The sequence below is a fragment of the Lepidothrix coronata genome, unplaced genomic scaffold (genome assembly GCF_001604755.1).
Source record: "Lepidothrix coronata isolate B3197 unplaced genomic scaffold, Lepidothrix_coronata-1.0 Scaffold8, whole genome shotgun sequence".
Lineage (NCBI taxonomy): Eukaryota > Metazoa > Chordata > Aves > Passeriformes > Pipridae > Lepidothrix > Lepidothrix coronata.
In genome coordinates this window covers 24,173-46,687 of record NW_016690188.1, presented here as the reverse complement: position 1 = coordinate 46,687, position 22,515 = coordinate 24,173, and the positions used below count along the sequence as shown (strand labels likewise).

The 22,515-nt window shown below is 35.0% G+C and overlaps 1 protein-coding gene across 1 annotated transcript in view; it reads left to right on the top strand.

Moving 5' to 3' along the window:
* Positions 1–22,515, top strand: part of LOC108509751 (attractin-like protein 1) — a gene marked incomplete at its 3' end in the record, with an annotated part of 104,987 nt that overhangs the window by 60,159 nt on the left and 22,313 nt on the right. Inside the window, exons 8-10 of the mRNA XM_017839326.1 lie at positions 7,691–7,946; positions 15,670–15,853; positions 19,832–19,986. Of these exons, the coding sequence (XP_017694815.1) occupies positions 7,691–7,946; positions 15,670–15,853; positions 19,832–19,986 (595 nt within the window). The remainder of the gene's footprint in view (positions 1–7,690; positions 7,947–15,669; positions 15,854–19,831; positions 19,987–22,515) is intronic.

Genomic DNA, 22,515 nt, shown 5'->3' with positions numbered 1-22,515 from the left:
AAATCACTGGAATCGAATAGAAAGGGAGTTCCCTACAAGGTGTGTATATGGTCACTGCTGGGAATTTACTCAGTAGTGAGTTTGTGGTTTTATCACAGAAGTTGGTCTCATAATTAAACTTTTCCTAATAGTCCCAAGACAATGGAAGGATAACTGGGCACTGAGATTTTTTTCCTTTGAGACCGGCGATAGAAATGAAGCAGACAGGCTGATGCAGTAGTAATAATAAATATATTTCACAGTATACAAGCCATTTTATATGTAGCTGAATTAAATTAAACTCATTGGAGTTTATGAATGGTACTTCCACTTTTAAAACTTTCTTTAAAAAGAGTATTATTTTGATTCCTTTTCCAAATAATTGGTATTGATGTTGAGTCTACGTATCTTGTGATATTTTTTATTAGTCTTATCAAAAGCTAGCATTAACAAAGCAAAAAAGAGCAAAAACTTTTCCTCCTTTAATATGAGTGAGATAAAATCTTTCACCAATTGTTTTATTGTTATTCTTTTAATGCCTATTTTTGTTGGCTATTGTAGTATAATTTGAGCAGCACTAGGAATTAAAAAGTATTTTCTGCCTGTTTTATTAGTAGGTATTTGTACCACTGATTTACCTAGTTTTATTGTTTCAATACTTTTAATTACATCTTATGCACAACTTGCTTTCTAGTTCTGATTTGCAGAGCTCAAAAGTATGAGAAATAGGTAAGATGAGCTGTCATACACTTTTGCATGTAGTCTGGACAAAAGCCTATTCAGTGTTCCCTTCGATTAACCAGACCTAATTCATCAAGTGATTGGTTCTTTATGTAGAAGTGCAATATTTTTCGTTTGTTGTTTCAAGATTTTATTCCAATTAGTTTGAAAGTGAAATCCAAGTATTGTCAGCTTAATTAATACCTTTAAATATATCCAGCAACCATGTGGAAAACTGCAAATAATGAAGACATAATGTGGCAGCGTTCTCGATTAAGCTAACGTCCTGACATACAAATTGCTGCAGTATGTACTGTCTTGAACTTGAATTTGGTCCTGCTGGGAACTTAGGTTATAATATGCTTCTCATGTAACTTAATCAGTTTCTTATTCAGCGAAGATATAGTTTCACAATAAGCTAAGAATAATAAATCAGGCTGCAGGAGGAAGAGTTAAGTGAAGACTGTCCTCCAGTCTGTCAGTCCTGATCTGATGGCAGGATTATTGGATTGAGTAGAAATGTAATTAATCTTTTTCTTTTGATATAATGGATAGAATGTTCTTGATATTGTTTCCATATTCAAGGAGCTAACAGTTTGGGGAAAGGCAGAGGTATTAGACAGTCCTAACGAGGTGACACATGTTGGATGAAAAAAAGAGGATTGTGATGGATGAATTATTGCCAGATGACATTTTTTGTGACTTATATTTTGCTTGGAATAAAGAATTGAGACATTTCTTAATGATGTAAAGATTTGACTAAACTTTTAGTAATTCCCGGTGAAAGTATAGAGAACAAGTTCTGATGAATTTTAGAGTCCTGTTAATTTGTATAAAATTAGTTTATATAGTAATGCATGGATACGGTCTACGGGAGAAAAAAGATTGATAATTTTGTTTCAAGAAAAGAGAGAATGACTGTTCATGTGGTTTGTGAGTAGCATTTCTTTGGTCAATTCCTCAAGAACTGGTTGGATTTATATATGAATTACGGCAGAAAACTAATTTCCATGTAACCATGATACAGTTAAGAAATACAAAATGAAAATGATGTGGTTATTTTAACATGATTGACTTGCTTCCAATTCATTAGAAATGGATTATAAATTACCCTTTTGTTGCATTTTCTTTATACTTTTTTTCTTCCAGTGGTAACTACCAGATAAGGTTCTTTTGGAATGCAGGCAGAATTTGCATAACAGTGTGTAATTCCCAGGTACAGTCAGAGCAGTTGATAAGTATTGTTCTTTTAGGAAAAGTGAAAAATTGTGAAGTCTAAGGAATAAAAATATAAGAAGTTTTAGAAGTCTTGAATTACTGCATTTATGTGGAATATAAAATCAATATTAACACTGAAATATGGTGTAGGGAAGACAACCTGTCCAAGGTCAAAGGAAGTAATGATTTTGGCCGTCTGTTCAGGCTTCAGCATGAAGGATATAGAAGAGTTACTGTGGTCTGCTGGATAGTCTGTTGTCTGGGACAGATGACTGAGTGCTCTTACTTGCTCTTTTGGTGATCTTTTTGACTATCCTCCTTACCCTGTTTCATTTTTTTTCTCAATGTAAAATGAGAAAAAATCTCTCTGTCAAGAGATTTGAAGACTTGTTAAAGCTATTATGCAAAAGCTGAGTGATATTGTTTGGGCATGATTGTTTCAGCAGTTGCAAGTACATGGCCTTAGAAGTCAGGAACATGACACATACTGGATCACAGGTCATTTTTGCAAATTTTTAAATTTTTACCTCTATTAAAAATAAATATCCATTTACCTATTTTGTGGAAATTCTGGGGGTTACTTTTTCAGTTTTTATGAAATTTCAAATGCAAAAATTGCCATATTAATTAATGGTTACTCATTTAAAGGAGATTTATTTTTGGATTTGAAAGATCTATTAATTTACAGAAATCAGATGTAGAGCCTCAATTTCTTCATTGCTGTAACTAAGGAGAAAAGCACACTGTAAGATTTTTTTTCTCTCCTGGACTTCTAAAAGAGTTTTGCCCTCAAATTATAGAGTTCAGGCTGCTAAGCTGATTGCCATTTTACCAGATTTACCAGAACTCTATATTTTTTCCTGTGTCATCTGTTTAGTTGCACTAAGTAAGAAACTTTTCAAGGTGGGGTTTTGTGGTTTTGGGGTTTTTTTTGGTTTGTTTGCTTGGTTGGTGGGTTTGTTTTGTTTTTTTGTTTTGGGGGCTTTTGTTTGTGTTTTTTTTGTGTGTGTGCTTTTTTTGTTTGGTGTTTTTTTTTTTGAAGGAAACTATTTTTACTTTTATAATTTGGATATTGTTCACGATCATCGAATGGCTTATTTTTGTTATTGGTTGTAACAGAAAATTAAGTAGGGAAGAGGCTTTTTAGAGGTGGACTTGTATTAGAAATTTGTTTTTCACAAACTCACAAGGATTAGTTGAGGTTGGAAAGAACCTCTGGAGACCATCTTAACCAACCTCTCTGCTCAAAGCAGGGTCAACTACAGCAGGTTGTTCCAGACATGCTCCAGTTGGGTTTTGAATATCTCCAAGGGCATTCAATTCCACAGGATCTCAGAGCAAGCAGTTCCAGTCTTGACCATCCTCACTGAAAAAAAGAGAAATGTTTATTCTTACATGTAAATTGAATTTCTTGTAATCCAAATTGTGCCCATCACCTCTTGTCAGTTTACTGGAAAACACTCTGAAGAGGCTGGCTTCCTCTTTTTTACCCTGTCCCACCAGGCATGTAATTTTATTTTAATTATTTGGTTATTTAACAGAGAAGATAATGGTATCAATAAGATGAAGAAGTTAGGAGGAATTTCACTGCTGTAAATTGTATTGATTCCTCCAGCAGGATTCAAATTGTGACAGTTTGCTTTTTCTCCTGTATTTGAGTTATTCTCTTGGTCTTACTTTGACTGGTCAAAATGTGTATGTCAATCATTACCCTGTAAGAAAAATACTAGATCAAATGAATATTTTCTTCTCTTGGGAAATGTGATTTAACTATTTTGTTGAAATCCTGCCTTTTATCTTATCATTCCTGCCTTCAGCTGCCATCCTCTCTGCCCACAATGCACAGTCAAATATTTACAGATCATATACCTTTTGTCATCTTTCTCTATCACTATAGTTCATCAAAAGTTTCCACTGAAGTAGTTTTCTTGGGGGAAAAACATGATTTGAGAAAATGGAAACATTTATTGGAAAGTTTTGGTTGCATTGAAGCTAACAGGAGCTACACTGCTGGTTTTGTTGGCTTGCACCTGAACAGCTACCAAGAAACCAACTGAAGTGATCTGCAGGTCGGAATGTCATGATTGAGGGAGCTGTCTGCCTGCTCAGTTTACAGGAAGATATTTGTCATTTTTGCTGGAATTCCCTACTGAGCAGGAACTCTCAAGTGTAATTTTATATACTTTGATTTACCTATGGTAAAATTTATATGAGATTTCATTTTAAACCCACATTGTCTTTAAAGGTTTTTGTCATTTCTTAGATAATTTTATTTATGTGAAGTAATATGTCTAAAATTACCAAGGTTAATTTATTGAGTAAATGCTAAACTTTGCTATCTGCCACTGTGATTGAAGGTGTTGCTTCTGACACATGAAAAATTTAAAATATGAATGTATCTTCTTGGTGCTTATCTGCCTAGTGTTTTGTTATCTCTTCCTTGGCCAAGTCTGCCTTTTGATCTTCTCTCTCCTCCAGGCTGAGGAGTACAATTTTTAAGACCTTTCCTCTGGGCCAGATTCCTCACACTTCTCCTGCACTAATTTCACAAAGACTCTCAATTCTATTTTTGTTGTTGCTTTTATTTTACTTTGTAGTCCTGTTGTGATGTGGTATTTTAATATAAACAAATATCTACTATGCTTAATTAATTTAAAGGTCAGGAGTGTTTGTGTGTTAGCACTCTTTAAACTCTGTATCTTGTGAATTGTATCTTCCTGAAAGCCTCATCTTTATTGTATACCTTGGTTTATACCTAGTTTTTATGTAATTTATAAAGATAGTGTAAGTTTTTAAGGGAATTTCTTTTCTACCACAATCTTTAGTCTGCTTAGGACCATTTGCACTTGTATTCTTTCTACCGTTCCTTCTTGATTATGCTTTCCAAATAAACACTTATCTTTATGTGCCTGTGATATTGGGTGTTATCCTGCCTATGCTTGTAACATTTTTTAATTTTACTTCAGTATTTCTTCTACTGACTTCAATCCCTCAGTCTATTTTTTAATGTTCAGCTGATCATCACTAACTTTTAAAGTGTTTTTCCGCAGCATTAGGAGCTTCTTAATTTCATAAATAGCCTTTAGCAAAGCTTAGTTAAATGTTTTTGTGGTTGATAAAGCAGTTGTCTCGTTCACTGTGAATAATGCTGTGTATGGGACCTGCTGTCTGACTTACAAAGGTTCTCCTCAGAGAAGTATTCTTTTATGTGAACTTTGAATTGTTTAATCAGAACTATGAGGAGGAGTTTCTTATTGTCAGCAGATCACCTTAGATCACCTTTTTTTTTTTTTTTGTAAGTGTCTTTCCTCAGTGTCAGAAATACTTTTTTTTTCAAATACTATTATACAGTACCAAGAACTCCTTAATTAGCTCCCTCTTTTGGCTGTAGTTAGTTATCTCCATTTAAAAATAAGTAGTCTATTATTTTAGTAATGCTGATTTGACTTTTGAGATCTATGTGGAAGTGTAATGAATGAACCATAGAGGATCCTTTCAGAAGAATATTTGTTCAAGCCATTCCTTTGGATCAGTGCACAACCTCCTTCAGCTTTTGTGGGTCTTTGCCAAGCTCTTTGAAATGTTTTATCTCACAGGAAAGGAATGGGTTCAGATATATATCTTTCTAATTCTACTACAAATTCCTACTGAAGGATGTGAACATCTTTTGTTCAAACACCACCAGTCCAAACTAGTTGATAGCACAGAGTACCCCTGTATAGGAACGATTTAAATTCTAAATAGAGAAATGTTCACCTGCCTCAAATAAAAAAAAAAAAAGTTTAAAATCTTGCAGAAATTTCAAGTGTACTCTTGACAATCAGACAGTTTGGTCAGTCATTTGCTGACTAATCTTTCTGAGTTACGAGGAAGCTTTTCTTACTATTCTGGACTCTGTTACTTACCATCAACCACAGGCATATGTAACAACATTATAACCCTCTCAAGCCTTTGTTTTGCTGGACTAAATAAATTGTCTTCTACTGATACCTATATTTGACATGCCTACCTCTTCATCACCAGTCAAGAGTTCATCTTTCTTGATGTGGGTGATGATAATAATATGCAGTTTACATTTCTTTTTAGATCCTATCATCAGTTCCTTGTACCATAAGTCTGAAATTTCTACATGATTGATACAAAATTCTTAGGTAGTTTCTTTATCTTTCAGCCTCTTTATCTGAGGCTCAGTATTGCAGCGTCATTTTTAAAAAAAAAAGATTAATTTTTTTAATTTAAACCTAGTAAGACTAAATTTAATGTAAACTATATGGTAGTATGCAGAAGACAACTGCCAACTGTACAAACACCATGCAAATGGGATTTGGTTCTGGTATGTCCTAGCAAAGACTAAGGATCATTCTCAGAACCAGAGGCAGTTTTTTTTTCTGCGCATTATAAACTCTCCTTGAGCAAGTCTGTGAAACCAATATGCTAGAATTTGCTCTGTGACTTTGGATACCTTGGTTTGCAACTCGAGATGAAGTGACATTTAGTAGGATTTGCTTTCAGTCAATATTTAAGTAAATCATTCATTACTTATCAGAACAGATGGCACTGCTGTTTGAGGTACATGGTTCACGATGGCTGGAAAACTGTTTTGCATCCCTTAAAAAGAACTCAAGGTAACTCCCCTATGGGATTTGATTTTAGCAAACGTGTTCAAGAGGAGTGCCAACTGCATCCTGGGCTGCATCAAAAGCAGCCTGACCAGCAGGTTGAGGAATGTGATTCTGCCCCTCTACTCCTCTCATGTGAGACCCACTTGGATCACTGTGTCCAGCTCTGGGGCCCCCAACATATGAAGCACATGATCCTGTTGGAGTGAATCCAGAGGGCCACTGAGGGGATCAGAGGTCTGGAGCACCTCTCCAAGAGGACAGGCTGAGAGAGCTGGGGCTGTCGACTTGGAGAAGAGAAGGCTCTGGGGAGACCTTATAGCACCTTCCTCTGCCTAAAAGGGCTCCAAGAAAGCTGGAGAGGGAACTTTGACAAGGGCATGGAATAACAGGACAAGGGGGAATAGCTTCAAACTGTCTGAGGGCAGGTTTTGTTTAGATATTAGTAAGAAATTCTTCCCTGTGAGGGTGGTGAGGCCCTGGCACAGGTTGCCCAGAGAAGCTGTGGATACCCCATCCCTGGAAGTGTTCAAGGCCAGGTTGGACAGGGCTTGTGGAAGATGTCCCTGCCCATGGCAGGGAGGTTATAATGAGGTGATCTTTAAGACCCCTTGCAACCTAGACCATTCTATGATTCCATACACATATTGTCCCTTTTCTTTGGGTTCTGATGACTGTGAGTTTTCTCAGAACTTAAGTTACTTTGCTGTTGAGAGAGAATGTGCTAATGGAAATCCCTATAGACTGAGTATGTGTAAAATCACATTTTAATTCTATGGTTCCTTAAGAAAACAATATAATAACCTTTCTGTTTAGCTTTTTTCAAAATAGAGTGCTGCAGTTTGAATTAGAAGAGGCATGTAATTAAAGGTTTTCTGGTTGAAGTAATCTGTTTGAGATTCATTTTGGTGTCATTTTCATGGCTGGGTTTATTTTTCAGAGAAATGGACTCCTTATCATTGTTGGCTTAGTTTAAATATCATTGTTTGGGATTAGTGTCTGATATCGAGCTGGTTAATGTAAGATTAAATGTGAAGATTTAAATCAGATAGCTCAGTTATGAAATATTGCACAGCACAGGAGTATGCAGTTCAGATGTTATCTTTCTGTAATCCATTATGTGCTTTCTCCTCTCTCCCTTCCAATTTTTACAGGAAGACATCTACATGTATGGAGGCAAAATTGAAACAAATAATGGCAATGTTACTGATGAACTGTGGATTTTCAACATACACAGTCAAACATGGAGCTCCAGAACTCCTGCAGTACTTGTACATGGCCAGCAATATGCTGTGGAAGGTCATTCAGCACACATAGTAGAGCTGGACAGCAGAGATGTGGTTATGATTATAATTTTTGGATATTCTTCCATATATGGTTACACAAGCATTGTGCAAGAATACTACATCAGTAAGTCAAATAATTTTTATCATATACTGATAAAAAAGTACTATTTTTCAAGTCAATATCACTCCTATTTTCAGAAAGAAAAGTATGTATTTTGCAAAATAAATAAAACCTCATCTTTTTTTCCTTCAAATCATGTAGAGCAGCTTTCTTGTTCAGCAATAGCATTTCATACATGTTTGGAGCACCATGACTTTGTCTATATATTATTGTGTACACGGTCGTGGTACTCCAAAGGGGATAAAAATTGAAACCAGAAATTCCATGCAGTGGTTAATTTTGTGATCTTTTTAAACACAGACTTACTGTTTTTACCTTAAAGTAGAAGAGCAAAACCAACAATAATGTAGTTATTTTGGAGGCTCTTTAAGGTTGCTCTATTTTCATTCTGATTTTTTTTTAAATATCACAACTTAGTTCATCATCGTATAAAGGGTTAGAGGAAATAATTGCAAAGGAACACTAGTTTTCTGCAAACCACAAGCTGTTCCTAGGGGTGATTTTAAATGCTAGAATTAAATAAACCAAGAGAAATCTTTTTATCATATATATGATACATCTAATGTATTATTTCAATGCAATAGTTTGCAACTCTACACCTGAAAAGTTTTTAGGAATATTTATATGCCCACTAATTCAAATTATAATCCTCTCCTATTTTTTTTGATTCCTTTTTTCTATTGAATTAATCTGAGTCCTTCAGTTATTTATACAATCACAGAATGCATAATACAGAATTTCAGAGTAATACTTAAAAACAATTATAATGCTTTAAAATATAGTTGTTTCATTTAACTTTTTTTTCATGTATGCATATGTATATAGACACTGTTTAAGCAGATTTATAGGTTGGCAAAGTCCCTTCAGAACTCATAAGGTTCTTATTCTCTCTGGCATTATTTCTGATGGCAGTGTTGAAATTTTATAACAATGTTGAAAAATGATAAAAGTGAATGGTAATAAGAGGAAGAGCACCATGATGTGCTTTATCCACACTGAAAAATTTCGATTTAACTGCATAAAAATTACTATAAAACTCTGGTCTTACAGTGACGTTCTCAACAGTATTCTAAGATTTTAAAGACAATTTTTTGAAACTAAAAACCATTAAAAGACCATTAAAGACCATTTTTTGGAAAACCTTAATTTCCGAGAGTTGGTTTTTTAACCTACCAAAGATAATTTTTTTTTCTCTTGAAGAGAACAATGTGTTGTTCTAGTTTTCTGCAAGCTCATACACTGTAATGTCTGTTGGAACTTAAAATTGTTTGCTTCTTCAACTGCTGCTTATTTAGTATGGAGTAGAAGTACCAATTTTATTCTCATTTATTACTGTGGTTAGTTTAACTATGAAGAAGGGAACATGATTTGTAGTATAAAGTTTTCTGCCTGGGTGATTTTATTGATGGCCTTATGGTTGAAATGGACAACTTGTTCCTATTTTAATTTTTTTTAATGTTACAACTCTGTTTGTGGAGGATTAATAAAACAGACAATAACTAAGCATATATAACACGAAGAATAACCCCCCAAACCTTTCCTACTGTGGTGACAAGCTTTAAATAAGAGAAAGCACTTCTCTCTGTTATTATGGTTCTCAGTTATTCTCAAATTTTTGTGTCTCCTTTTTGAGATTGTTTTCACCATATACTAGTGAGAAATTTAGTTAGTTAATGTGATTCACTTACATCAAATATAAAGGGAACTTGTAACAATATAGGGTATTAATGTGGAAACCCATTGATTTCAGTGAATCTACTCATCTAATGAAGGATTGATTATTGGGGCATGCAGGGCTTTGCAGATCATGGTCTGTGTGCTGTAACTGAACCACTTCTGCTGTGGATAATTCTCATGTTTCATTTTACCTCATTGCATCTTCCTCCTTTCCCTCCTGTCTAAGTTAAATGAATATTTTGGTAAATTTTCCTGAATTCTGTATGGACTGTAGCATTTATCTACAGTTTTGCAGGTGTAGGAATATTTTTAACCATAAAATTCCAGATGGTGGTTTTGAATCAAGACTGACTATTTTCTGGGGAGACTTCAGCAGTTCTCAATCCAAACTTGAAAGACATAAGAAGTGATAAAAGTATTGCTGTGAACTCACCTGAATAGGAAAAAAATTAATATAAATAAGGGCTTGTGACGTTATAGAAAGAAAAATAAGAACCCAATGTTCTCTCTCTCTGCTTGCTTTAAAAACATATGATACCTTAAATTTCAAATTGTAGTGCTCTATTCTTTCTAAATGTTATCAGTTATGACTTTTAGTCCTAATGAAGGCTATTGTCAAGCATTTACCAAATGCCTACTGAAAGAAAGAGTGACACAGAAAGAGGTGGCTTAGCTTTTGGTTGGTATGAACTAAAACCTCTAGTGATCCAGTTCTTTTGATGAACTTGGTACATGGAATTTACGTGGAATTCTAGTGCTAAAGCCTACTTTAGTTACTGTGGCTCTGACTTTCATGGAGTCTGGGTTAAGAAACATCTAAAGAAGTTGCAAAGTGTTTGTAGATTCCCAGGCTTCTCAGGTAGATACATTGTTCTTGTTAACAAAACATGTCAATCGAAGGTGTACATGGTCTGAAAATTTCTCTGATGTTGTCTGATTAGGAAAGAAAGTAATTCCTATCAAAGTGAAGTAAATTCTGGAGTAAATTAGACATGGTTTGTAGTCAGATTTTCACCATGCAAAAGCACATGAATTTATTTCTGCTCTGAATGTATGGTGGATGCTGCAGGAACAAAAGGGCTTCCTGTTGTCCTTTCTTGCTATACCTGGACTTATGATTTTCGAGAAACCAATAAATCCTGGTATGGCAATTATGTGAATGATTTTACTAACTTGAACCATAAAGCTTTTCCGGGTTACTCCCCAGGAGAATTTATTTCCCTTTAGGTTTGCAATACCTCATAAACCTTCTAAGAGTCTCAATGTGAGTCTCAAGGTGAATATAATAGTGTTTTGCTTTAGCAGAGATTTATAAAAGCTCCTTATATATTAAGAAACTTCTGAGTAAGTCTTCTGTGATTTTATTTTGTTTCTTTACAAGACAGAGATTTCTTTGGATTAGCAGAATATCATTTTGGTTTTTAGACTGATTTTTTTTTTATGACTTCAGAAGTAGATTATAGACTGCTTTGGATTATAAGTGTTTATTTGAAATAATGTAAAAAAACCCAACCCTGTGATGTAACGTGTCCTCTTTTTTGTAAGTTAGCTTAAATTTCATGGTTGCTTGAAAAAATTTAAAATTTGTCAATGCAATGAAATGAAGATGGCACACTACGGTGCTTCATGGATATTTTGTGCTTTTTACCTGATCTATTTGAAGATTGTATTGTGGTAAGGACAGATCAGGCCAGTGTATCTACCTTTCCTTGGATTTTTACAGGGTTTATTACTGCATATAATTTTTTTCAACCTTTTTTTTTTTAGAAACAACTTTATCTCAAAATGTGATTTCAGTGTTTCTGTTTTAAATTATAAAATTACTATTGCTCAAATTTGGAGCTTCCTTGATTTGGCAATCCTAAACTATTTCATGCAAAGAAATGAATTGGGGAAAAAAAAAGCTTTTATTTCTTATTTCATTTGTTTTGCATTCTTTGATGATAGAATGGTGTTACACCTTTGGATTTGATTAACTTCTTGCAAGCACAATGTCATTGGAAAATTGGTTATAATTTTAGTGACTAGGCATATTCTAATTCATAGCCCACCTGTATCAGTGGCCTGTTTTATATTCACTTGTTTAATGTAAGCAGCTCATCTCCCTGGAATTGTCTTTGAATTATATTTATAGATACAAATCCTCCCTTCTGCAAGTCTAATTAAGGCAACCTAATCTATTCCACTGTCATTCTAATAGTTCTCTGTACCTTTTCCACAAGGAGTTCATCTCTCTTGAACATGGATGATTAGAAAAACCTGTGAGATATTCTAGGTGAGATTTTGCTAGTGCCTAATTCTACATTATTAGGAATACCTTAGTTGGTATATAGTAAAATGACATTTGTACTGCATCCTTGAGAAAGTCATTACTGGCTCATAGACTTTCTCTGATGAAGCAGTGCTCCTTCTTATTCTTGTCGGTCATTATCAGTTGATGAGCTTCCAATTTATAGAAGTTCACGTTGCTAATCCCAGTGTATAATACTTTTAAGATATTGTGGAATTTTGATCCTTCTTTTTCTGGTAACCAAGATCTTACAGGTCATTCTGCATGTTTTTCTGCTACTTCTGTGTATCAATAGAGTTTAAATTTATGCAGTTAGTGCTCCTTAAATTTGTGTCAGTGTCAAAGAATGCACCAATTCTGTTCCTTAAGAAGTCTGCCTGGTGCTAAGTCTCAGCACCTCCCAACGTAGTTCATTGCTGTTTGTTGTTCAGTGGCCAAATCCCAGATACAGAGAACACCTACCCTTCCTTCTCTTGGTAATTTTTTTAGCTAAAGGTGGTGTAAATGGTTTGGCACATTTACGTTGTCCAGTGAAACAGTTTCCCACTATTTCAACATTTTTCATTTATCCTTTTAAAAAGTAGAACAAAATCAAACCCTTTGTTCTAAACCTTTGTGTATTATCAAGGTGAGATTAAGGTCTGTAATAGTTTAGATCTTGCCTCTCCTCCCTCTAGTCTTCACTGTCAGCACTATGATTGCCATTCTTTGGCAATATCTAACCAGCTTTGTTAAAAATGTTTGCTACTGGGCCAGGAGTTTCACTTACTGTGTCTGTCAGAATTTTGGAACAGTGTCTTACCCCCAGCTTCAGTTCATTCAATCAATGAGTTTACCTTCTCTCTCAGAGCTGCACTTCCTTTTTCTGTTTACATGTTTTTGTAGATGCCTGTTTTCTCTTTTTCTTTCAGTTGGTCAGTCTTCTGGAAAGGGTCATGTTAAAGCTGGACTTGAAGTTTGGGATTCTGTTGGAAAAAGTGACCAGAGTATTGTAACTCTTGTCTAGTGGTTTGGTATCTGAGATCTAATTATCTGAAGTTATCATAGTGATTTTCCTAAGCACTTAAATAGAAATTTTATGTGCTAGAATTCTCTGGAAAATTGCTCAGATATTGATGAAAAATGTCAAATTACAAATGAAAAGGAGAGGCTTGTATTCTATTATGTAGTACTTCTGCATACCCATATTATTTTTATGATTATTTTCAAAATTAATTTGACCTTATTTTTATACTCTTAGACTTAAAATTTAAATCTGGAAAGAAAAAAATAATGGAGTCCTATGTGGTCTCTTCTTTCCTTATTTCTGGCTTATTCATTCATGGAGGTCTTTCTGTGCTTGACTTTTTAAATTGTTGAAATCGCAGTTTCACATGACTGATTTGATCAATCAAGTACTTTTTATGGTATAATGATAGAAAGAGTGGGATGTCTTTGAGTATGATAAAGGTTATGTAAATGCTTTCAATAAAAATGGAATTTTTGTTTAGAAAATAAGGTGAAGATTCATATCAATAAGTTTCATAAAAAAAGATCATATGCATAGTAATGTCTTTAAATAGAGACAGAAGTGTATTTTTGTCTGAATGATGCAATTTTCAAGATGCTGAAGAAATGTGAAAGATCAAAACTGTAGGTATACATTTCAGCATTTGAAATTCAGGCAACTCAAGTAAATTTTAGAATGGGAAATTGAGGGAGAAACTGTAATACTGGTTTTAACTTTTATTTCAGAGAGATGATGCTGAACCTCTTCTCTCAAACTTAGGTAGTTTTTATTTTGCAAGAAGGAACAGCTCTTCATATTTCTGTGCAAGTCATATAAAGTTATGCAATGTGAATATTACTGTCGTAGTGTTCTAAATGCTACATAGGATCATAGACTCATTTAGGATGGAAAAGACCTCTAATATCATTAAGCCTGACCATTACTACATAAACTATAATGCTGCATAAATGTACAAAACAGTCAGATATAAATGCAAAAAATTTTATTATGCATATTATCAACACATTGTGTAAATTTATGTAGGGAAATAGTTCTTTTTGCTGAAAAGCATATATGCCAATCATTAGGACTGATCATTATTTAAATAAATACATTGGGATGGTGTTGGTAATAGATGGTGTATCTGCAGGTTGACTCCTCACCAACCTTCTTACATAAATTGTATCAAATAAATTTCTTTGTTATCAAAGTAATATGTATTTAAAATACAGTCTTATTGGTACAAATTTAATATTTGTGTTCAGAGTTGCGCTTCTTAATAGATTGATAATATCCAGTTCAGAAATTGGAATAAAATACTAGTTACATTACACTACACATAAATATACTGTGTCAGATATAAATAGTGTATTACACAAATATCAGCATTCACACACACAAAAATCAGCACAATTCTTCCATATAATCTATAATTTATAACTTTCTATAAGCACTTGTTACTGAAAAAAATGTAACTTATAGAGGCAGCACCTGGAAATAGTTTAATGAAAGGACAGTAGCATCAGTAATAACTGAAAAACATGAGTCTCTTCACTGAACAGAAGAATCCAGAGGAAAAAGAGTTAATGTAAGCTACCTACATAATATCAGATAGAAATTGAAATGGAAAACTAACTTTCAGATGCAGCAAGGTGTATGGTGTTGTGTGCTAGCCTTGGATAAATAACTTTATAATGGTGGCCAATATAGGCTAAGAGTTAGGAGACTGCTCAGTTTTGGATGTCCTTGTCCATACTTGCTGTTCTTCTAACATAATCTTAAAAGGCTGTAAGTGAATTATTTCTTCCATTTCACATCCATGGAACTTGCTCCTAATCATCATAGGCTCTTTTGTATAGGCTGCCTTCTACAGGAAATACTTCCTGGCTTGTTGTTTTTGTGACTTAGGTCGTGATCTGGGAAGATGAAGGGGGGAAAAAGGACATTTCTGGGCTACAGGCAGCAAGAACTCACTTAACATCTCTGTCTTTTTTTTTTGCTAGGGTAAAATATTTTCCAATTGTGTTTTATTCTTCAGTCATAATAGCTATCGTGTATGGGTTTATTTGGTGTCTCTTTGCAGTTATTAGAGATGTAAAGTAAAATGTGAATTTAAATGCCAGTTTAATGAGCTGCTATCAGATTATTCTGTGAGTTATCAGCAACTGAATAGGTATATTTGCAGTTAAATAACTAAGAAGCAGTATTTGGGAACTGGATTTTAGCTCAATAACTTTGTAGTTACTACCAAATTGTTTGCCTACCCCCATGCATACTTGGAGCTACCTTATGTTACGTGCTTCTCATGGCTCACAGCAGTTCAGTGCCTGTCAGGCTTCTCCAGATTCCCCATGACTGAGCACAGGTGTTCCAAATGCATCTGAAGTAGCTGGAGCACTGAATTCTCATCAGCCATCTCTGGTGAGAATTAATCATAGCTCCTAATTTCATATTTTCAGAAAAGTTCAGGCTCTTTGTTTGTTTTGTGTGAATGCTGAAGTCGCACGTGAGAGAGTATGAGATACTGCCTGGCAGCTGTAACAACAATGTATCTGTGGTTTAATTAAGAATAGCAGATAATAGTCATTAACAGCATTATCCAATTGTAGATATTTTGATACATTGGTATAAAATTACTTCTTAAAAAAAGTCCCTAGTTATGACTGTATTTTAGAATTATAGTGGAAATGACTTTATATACTTAAAACTCCCAGTATTGTGTGTTAGCAGTAGTAAACCTTAAACGTGTGTTTTTTATCTATCTGTTTCAGGGTCTAATTCTTGGCTTGTACCAGAAACAAAAGGAGCAATTGTGCAAGGTGGATACGGCCATACAAGTGTCTATGATGAACTGACTAAATCTATTTATGTCCATGGTGGATACAAAGCATTACCTGGCAATAAATATGGATTGGTGGATGACCTTTACAGATATGAAGTTAATACGCGGACATGGTAAGTTGGATTTATAATATAGGAAACTTAAGTTATAGGTTACTGAAAGAGAAAACACAGTCATAGAGTAGGGTAGGGTAAGGTTCTAGTAAAGTCATGTAGGTGCCTCCATATCCTTTGCGTGTTGCAGAACAACACATACTCTGCAACAAAGTGGAAGAATTGTGGTAAGGGACTAGACTTTAGTCAATGGATTAATGGAGTGATACATCGAAAGAATGGCAGGGAGGAAGCTTTGTGCATGTTCTACAAAGTGAGAAAAGGTTCTCCTATCCAGACATAACCACTAAGCAGAAACACTACACGAGTACTGTTTTCTTATGGTATGAATAAACTGCTAATGTACAGCTGTTATATAAGTAAATGGAAAACCTTAAGAAGTGTGGAAGGTTATTTTTCACAAAACTACCAGAAATAAGGGAAAGAACTTCCAGTATTGTGTAGGAATCCTTAGTTATTAATGTTCTTGATGCTTCTATTTTTATCAGTTCCTTGTCCCTCAAGTTTATTGTAACTTATGAAGGCTGCTTATATGTTTTGTATAGAAAGGGACCTTAAATGTTTTTTCTTACCCTAGAGGACATTTGAGATCAAGAACAGTTTCTCAGAACATTTTTTTCTTGTGATTTAATATTTGTGTTGAGCACTAATGGCTTAACTTTAAGCACACAAGGCTTGCTCTCAGATGTTGGAAACATGTGGGTTTGATTTCACTGAGGCTCTTGATTTTGAATATCATTAACTCATGGCACATGGAAACATTATTACAAGAATTTTTTGTGCCTTTTAATGTATTTTTAAATCACTGGAATTTTAATGCTTTCTTATACTCTATTTTTGGAACAAAGTGATATTGTATCCTTTGATGGTCTGTTCAACAATATAATAATAATAATTGGAATATTTTTACGCATTATTCGCATAAGAACTAATAACGAATGTTTCGATCTACTCTGTCCTAATGTGGCGTTCTCTGCAGCTTGTAGAGAACTTAAGTCTTTTATTAGTTTCATGAGCATTACACTGGAAGTGAATTGTACTATGGGATGGAAAAACTGACTCAAGAGGATGGGGTAATAATACATAGTAATAAAATCTTTAAGCCTTTGTTTACTGTATCTGTGACATCTTATAATCAGTATTCAAAGCCCTCAGAGAGGTAACTGAGACTGAATGTGCCACTGGGGAGGTGCAGTATGAGAAGAGTTGGAACTAAGGCATTCTCGTGTCCATGTACATGGAATTTCTCAAACTTGCATTTGCTTGTCCTCACTGTTTTTCTCTTGCACTCATTCTGTTCTCTGGCAGAGGTTCATTTGCTTCACTAAGTTTTGTTATACAGAGCTGTTTTCTTGTTTTATTCAGTGGCACATAGGTTTCCATTTCTTAATATCAATTAAACAAGCTTTATGTTTCTTGGAATGTGAGGTGGCAATATTTTAATTCCGAGTGTGAATTGTGTTTCTAATACATGATGGGGAATTACAATGTTTCTAATACCTTCATTGCTTTGCATTACTTGCCTGCTGCTGCAGCTGGCAATTGGGGGACAACATGGACTTAGATAATGGCCTGAAACAGTGGAAGCACCTGCTGGCTCCTGGGTGTTTCCATTACCATTATGGAATCGTGCTGGTGTGTGCAACGCTTGGCATTGGCACAGTTAATGTGGACTGATGTTTGCAGATACACGTAGATGTGCATAAATAATGAACTCAGCCTGCTGAGACCTCGCAGAATTTGCATGAGGCTGATAGGTGTTGGAGAGTTCTCAAGATTGCCTTCATTAGCGATGCTAATGAATAGTGAAAATCATGGCCAAATTAACAAACTTCCAGTTCTGCTGATTCTGGAGGAAAAGTTGCTGTTACCAAGAAGGATGAAACTTAGCAAACAATATGGAAAAATTAGGAGACATCCTGCCCCACACACACACCTTATGCAATGTAGGGACCAGGACTGGGGCAATGTAGTTGGGTCACACACAGAAAAGCGAGTAGCCCTCAAAAAATCCTGTGGAAATTGGTGATATATGCAGTGCAGGGAGGAGAGTCTTCAGTTTTCCCCAGAACAGTCTATGTCTCTTTAGGCCTTTAGTGATCAAAACAACTATTTGTAGACAGCTGCAAGGCAGGATAATCAAGGCAGAGCCTAGTGTATAGCAATTAGTGTAAATTAGTCAATAGGGCTTGTAAAAAACTGGTAAAGCACAAGGCAGAAAGGAATTCTTAATCTGAATGGATAAGGTAACCTGTTCTTAGTATATTATAATCCTTTCAAGTCGTAGCAGCAGTATTCCTCCATTACCAGTAGAAAATAACTTAAAAATAATATCTTGTTCTATTTCCTTGTAATTCCAAATATTCTATGTTGCTAACTGATGAGTAGAACCCAAATATCACATATTTGGGTAGGTACTATAAGTATTCTCTATCAAGCTAATTCCTGGTTAGAAAAACACACTTATGGGGTGCTCTGTTTTCAGAGTATGTTAATCAGAGATACACAAGAAAGATGCCAGTTGTTCAGTAGAACAAAAATAAGGACTAAAACCAGAAGCACATGGGTGGATATTCTAGTGGCCTGAAGGAATTGTCACATTTTTTAAGCAATAAGAAAGCTCATTTATTTTCATTTAGTCTTTGACATTTCTTTTGATGTTACTTTCCGGAGCTAGGGGGGGAAATTTATTTAAATAACAATATGAGAATTTAGGTTTAATGCCTTCTTTTCAACTTGTTCAAACATACAATCTTTTATCACTTAGAAATATTTCAAGTTTATTAATCAATTTATGTATTATATCAAAACAAAGAGATGTACTTTAAACACTCTCTCCTAAACATGATGATGATGTAAAAATATTGAAAAAATATTATGGATGTGATTCAAGAGGACAGCATTATTTAATCAGAAGGAAAGAGTGTTGAGTCAGTTTGTTACAGGAAACAAATGACAAAACAGTTTAATTGTAGATGTGAGCAGTGTGCAGTAGCATAAATGAAAGTGAGAGTCTAAACTTGAAATCTTAGATTATTGAGACAAGTGAGACGTTATTAGGAGAATGTAAAAAATATTTTGTACCGGTGATCTAATCAGTTCTTCACAAACATGTCTGCAGCTGGTTTTCTTAACTGACAAAACCCACAAATGGTTACTTTCTTCCTTGGTAAGATTTATTTGCTGTGATTGAATCAAGTTTATGTTCTGTTCTTTCTACTAACCCCACATCTGCCACTTTTAAACTGTAGCATTGATAGCTCTTGGCTACTGTTGGGACCATGTTATTGCTGTGGCACAAAGCAGACCACACAGACGCAGGCTAAAGTGAATGAAGAGAGATCAAAGGCTCAATGTGTGTGGACTGCTTTTTTTTCAGTGCAGAAATTTTGTATGTTTGAGTTTACCACCCTGAATAAGTTTGTGAAGCAGTGCAAGTGTTTTTTATCACACCTAGAATGACTTCTACCATTTCTTTTCCAGGTCTGAGTGTTCAAATAATTAAAAAAAAGTTTATCCTTTTACTATGCTTAAGATAGTCTAAAGATTCCTTTAGCCTTTTAAAGAATTCTTTATTGCAGGTCTTGGGCAAAAGAACAACATGACTAAGGGTATATATGAGTAGGAATTAATAATATGAATGAGTTTTCATTCACTTTTTACTAAAGTTTACCATATCATTAATCACGTCTGAAGAATGTAAACATGATAAAATTTATTTCAGACACGTTATTCAAAAACCTGTTTTTTAATTAAAAAAGCAGGACATTTTAAATGAATGGTAAATATATTTGTTGTACCATGAGAAAATTCACAATCCTAGAAAGAGTATGAATAAATTTCATCATGTTTACTGAACAATAGCTTTAGTTCAGTATTTTCCTTGTGTTTTGTATTTTTTTATCTATAAATTTTCTTGATGTTCATGTACAATTTTTCACATGTTAATATGTATTAATTTGTTATTATATTTTGTAGGACTATTTTGAAAGAGAGTGGTTTTGCAAGATACCTTCATTCAGCTGTCTTAATCAATGGAGCTATGCTCATTTTTGGTGGAAACACTCATAATGATACTTCACTGAGCAATGGTGCAAAGTGTTTTTCTGCTGACTTTCTTGCGTATGATATAGGTATGTATTGTATTGTGTTCTTCTCATTTGAGTTCTAAATACCACAACGTTTCTTTCAAGTCCAGATAATATGCATTTTTGATTTCAAACACCTTCAAGTTACTTATAAATTATACAGGCTTTTGTTCCATAATTGTCTAAAGTTTTTGGTTTGTGGGGCAAAGCATAGTAGCTAAAATGATAAATTTTAAAATATGTGCCTAATACTATTTTATATTATGAATAGCAAATATATTGCTAAATGAATTACAAGGGTTGGTGCATTTTGGTGTTACAAAAGTGAGTTGAACACAGACCCCAGCGTTATTACCTCTGAGTGTTTACATATTTTTCATAGATAATGTCTACATAGGACTAATAAAATGCGTCGCTGGAATTAAACATAACTAAAAACAACCCTCAAACAAACAAAAACCGACCAACCCCCTCCCCCCAAAAACCAAAACATTTCCCCACAAGTAACACTTGAGGTTCCTAAAAAGGTCTAGAGTTGATGCTTTGGAAAATACACTGCCTCCACAATGAGTCTGAATTGAAAATCAGGGAGTGGAGAAGCCAAGGTAGTTGGAGCTCTGAAAGATTGGGGTAGTCAAGTGGTGATGCTCAGGCAACTGCGAAAGGGAGAGTTGCCACAAGCTGAAAAGCAATTTGGAAACACAGGAAGTTCACACCACGGAAGCAGAGTGTCGAGGAACAGCCTCTTGGGAGATGGATTGTGGCAGATTAATACACACAGGTTGGGGCCGTGATAGCTGAGTTGTGTGGATTTTTGCTGGATATCTTCTTCCGACAAGTTGCCCCCCCCGCCCCCTTCCTGCCTCTTCCTAAGCATTTCCCATCAGAGTTTTTAAAAGTTTCCTGTCTTTGAGACTACATTAATGGTTTGATCAGAATAACTGCATCAGTATTTGCCTGTTTCACATGGAGAAATACCCTACCCACAGTCTAGCATGAGCAGTCTTGCTGAGTGGGAGGAAAATCCTGGGGGATATAGATCTCTCATTTAGATTAATTGAATAACTACATTAAATGAATCCTGGCAATAAAAGGATATGGAATACTTCTGCATCATGTTATGGATAAACTGTGTTTTGATAGACAACAGTGCAGTGAAAATGTCCCAGCTCTTTGTGCTTGGTTTCGTGGGATAGAAGGCAGTCTTAGTGCAATGGTGCTAAAAAAGGTTTACTTCTGAAGCACCAGAGCCTGCTAGTATGCAGTGTGAGTGTCAAAATACAAAAATCATTCCCAGTTACCCAAATTCAAAAGTAGAAGTGAGGAGTAACAAAAGAACACCACAAAACTTTGCCAATAACAGGTGGGGAAGAGGCTGGACTGTCATTCAGGGGGAATGAGATCATTGGGAATGACAGTTGTCATGAGATAATGTTTAACGGAACAAGGTGCAAGTTCTACACTTAGGAAATGATAGGAATTTTCTCCTTCAAATTGAAGGAAATGACAGTGGTTTGTGTGTGAGTCAGGAGTGACGTGTGGATGTAGAAATGGCTTATACGGTCCTAATGAAAAGAAGGAAGAAGCATTGGTGTCATTCTCGAAGCCCTGGATATTTTTGTAGTATTTTGGCAACACACATTTCAGGAAGACAAACTCAAAGAAGACTCTGCATGGCAAGTGGTATTAAGGCTGACTGAAGCCTGAGGAGACTTTTGGAGATAATAAAAGGATGTGGTATATTTAATATCTCAAGAGAGTGGCTGAGAGCAGAAAAGATTGTTGTTTATAAATATATGATAAGAATACAGTTTGGAGGAAAACTGTTTAAGATAAGACAAGATGGGTGTCAACTTTCAGTCTGTAGAATGGTTCCAACCATTTGAGTTGTGCACTTATGGAAAAGCCTCCCTATAGGATTGTGAAGGCTATAAATCTAAGGGAATTTAATGAATCCATAGTCTGTTTCTTATCTTGTTTGTTGCCACTGCTGTTTTTACCACAAGTAGTTTTTCCCCTTCCCTGATTTTCACATCCATATTTTATGCATAGGCTTTAAATACAAACATACAGCTCATGTTTGGGACAAAAAGTACAGTAACTTGTCCTGGGAGCTAAAAAATGGGAAATGGAGCAGTCTGGGAGATGGACTCGTGCATGATCCTGGTGAGAATAACCTGTGGATATTGCCTGTATCTATTTTTGGAAGGCATTTATCAGCTGCCTACAGTGGTAGAAGAGGCTGAGACATGATCCATTTTATAGGGCTAGTTAATGGCTCTTTATTGTATTCCGTATAGATATCAATGCAATGTGTTTGCTTTAATATAAAAATAATGAGTAAATTAAGTACATGGAACATATATGGGTTATTTGCTGCAGGTGTCATTGAGTGTGTGAATAAAACTTTTGCAGAACAGTTGAATTTTTTTACTCTATCCCTGTATTATGCATTCCATAGCTTCTGGTAGGCATCTGATGATGTGAGCTATTGATTTTGTTCTCACTTCAGTTTACATTTGGTTTTAATTTTTAATGAAACAGAGCTCCCTCCTCATTTTGGAGGATAATATT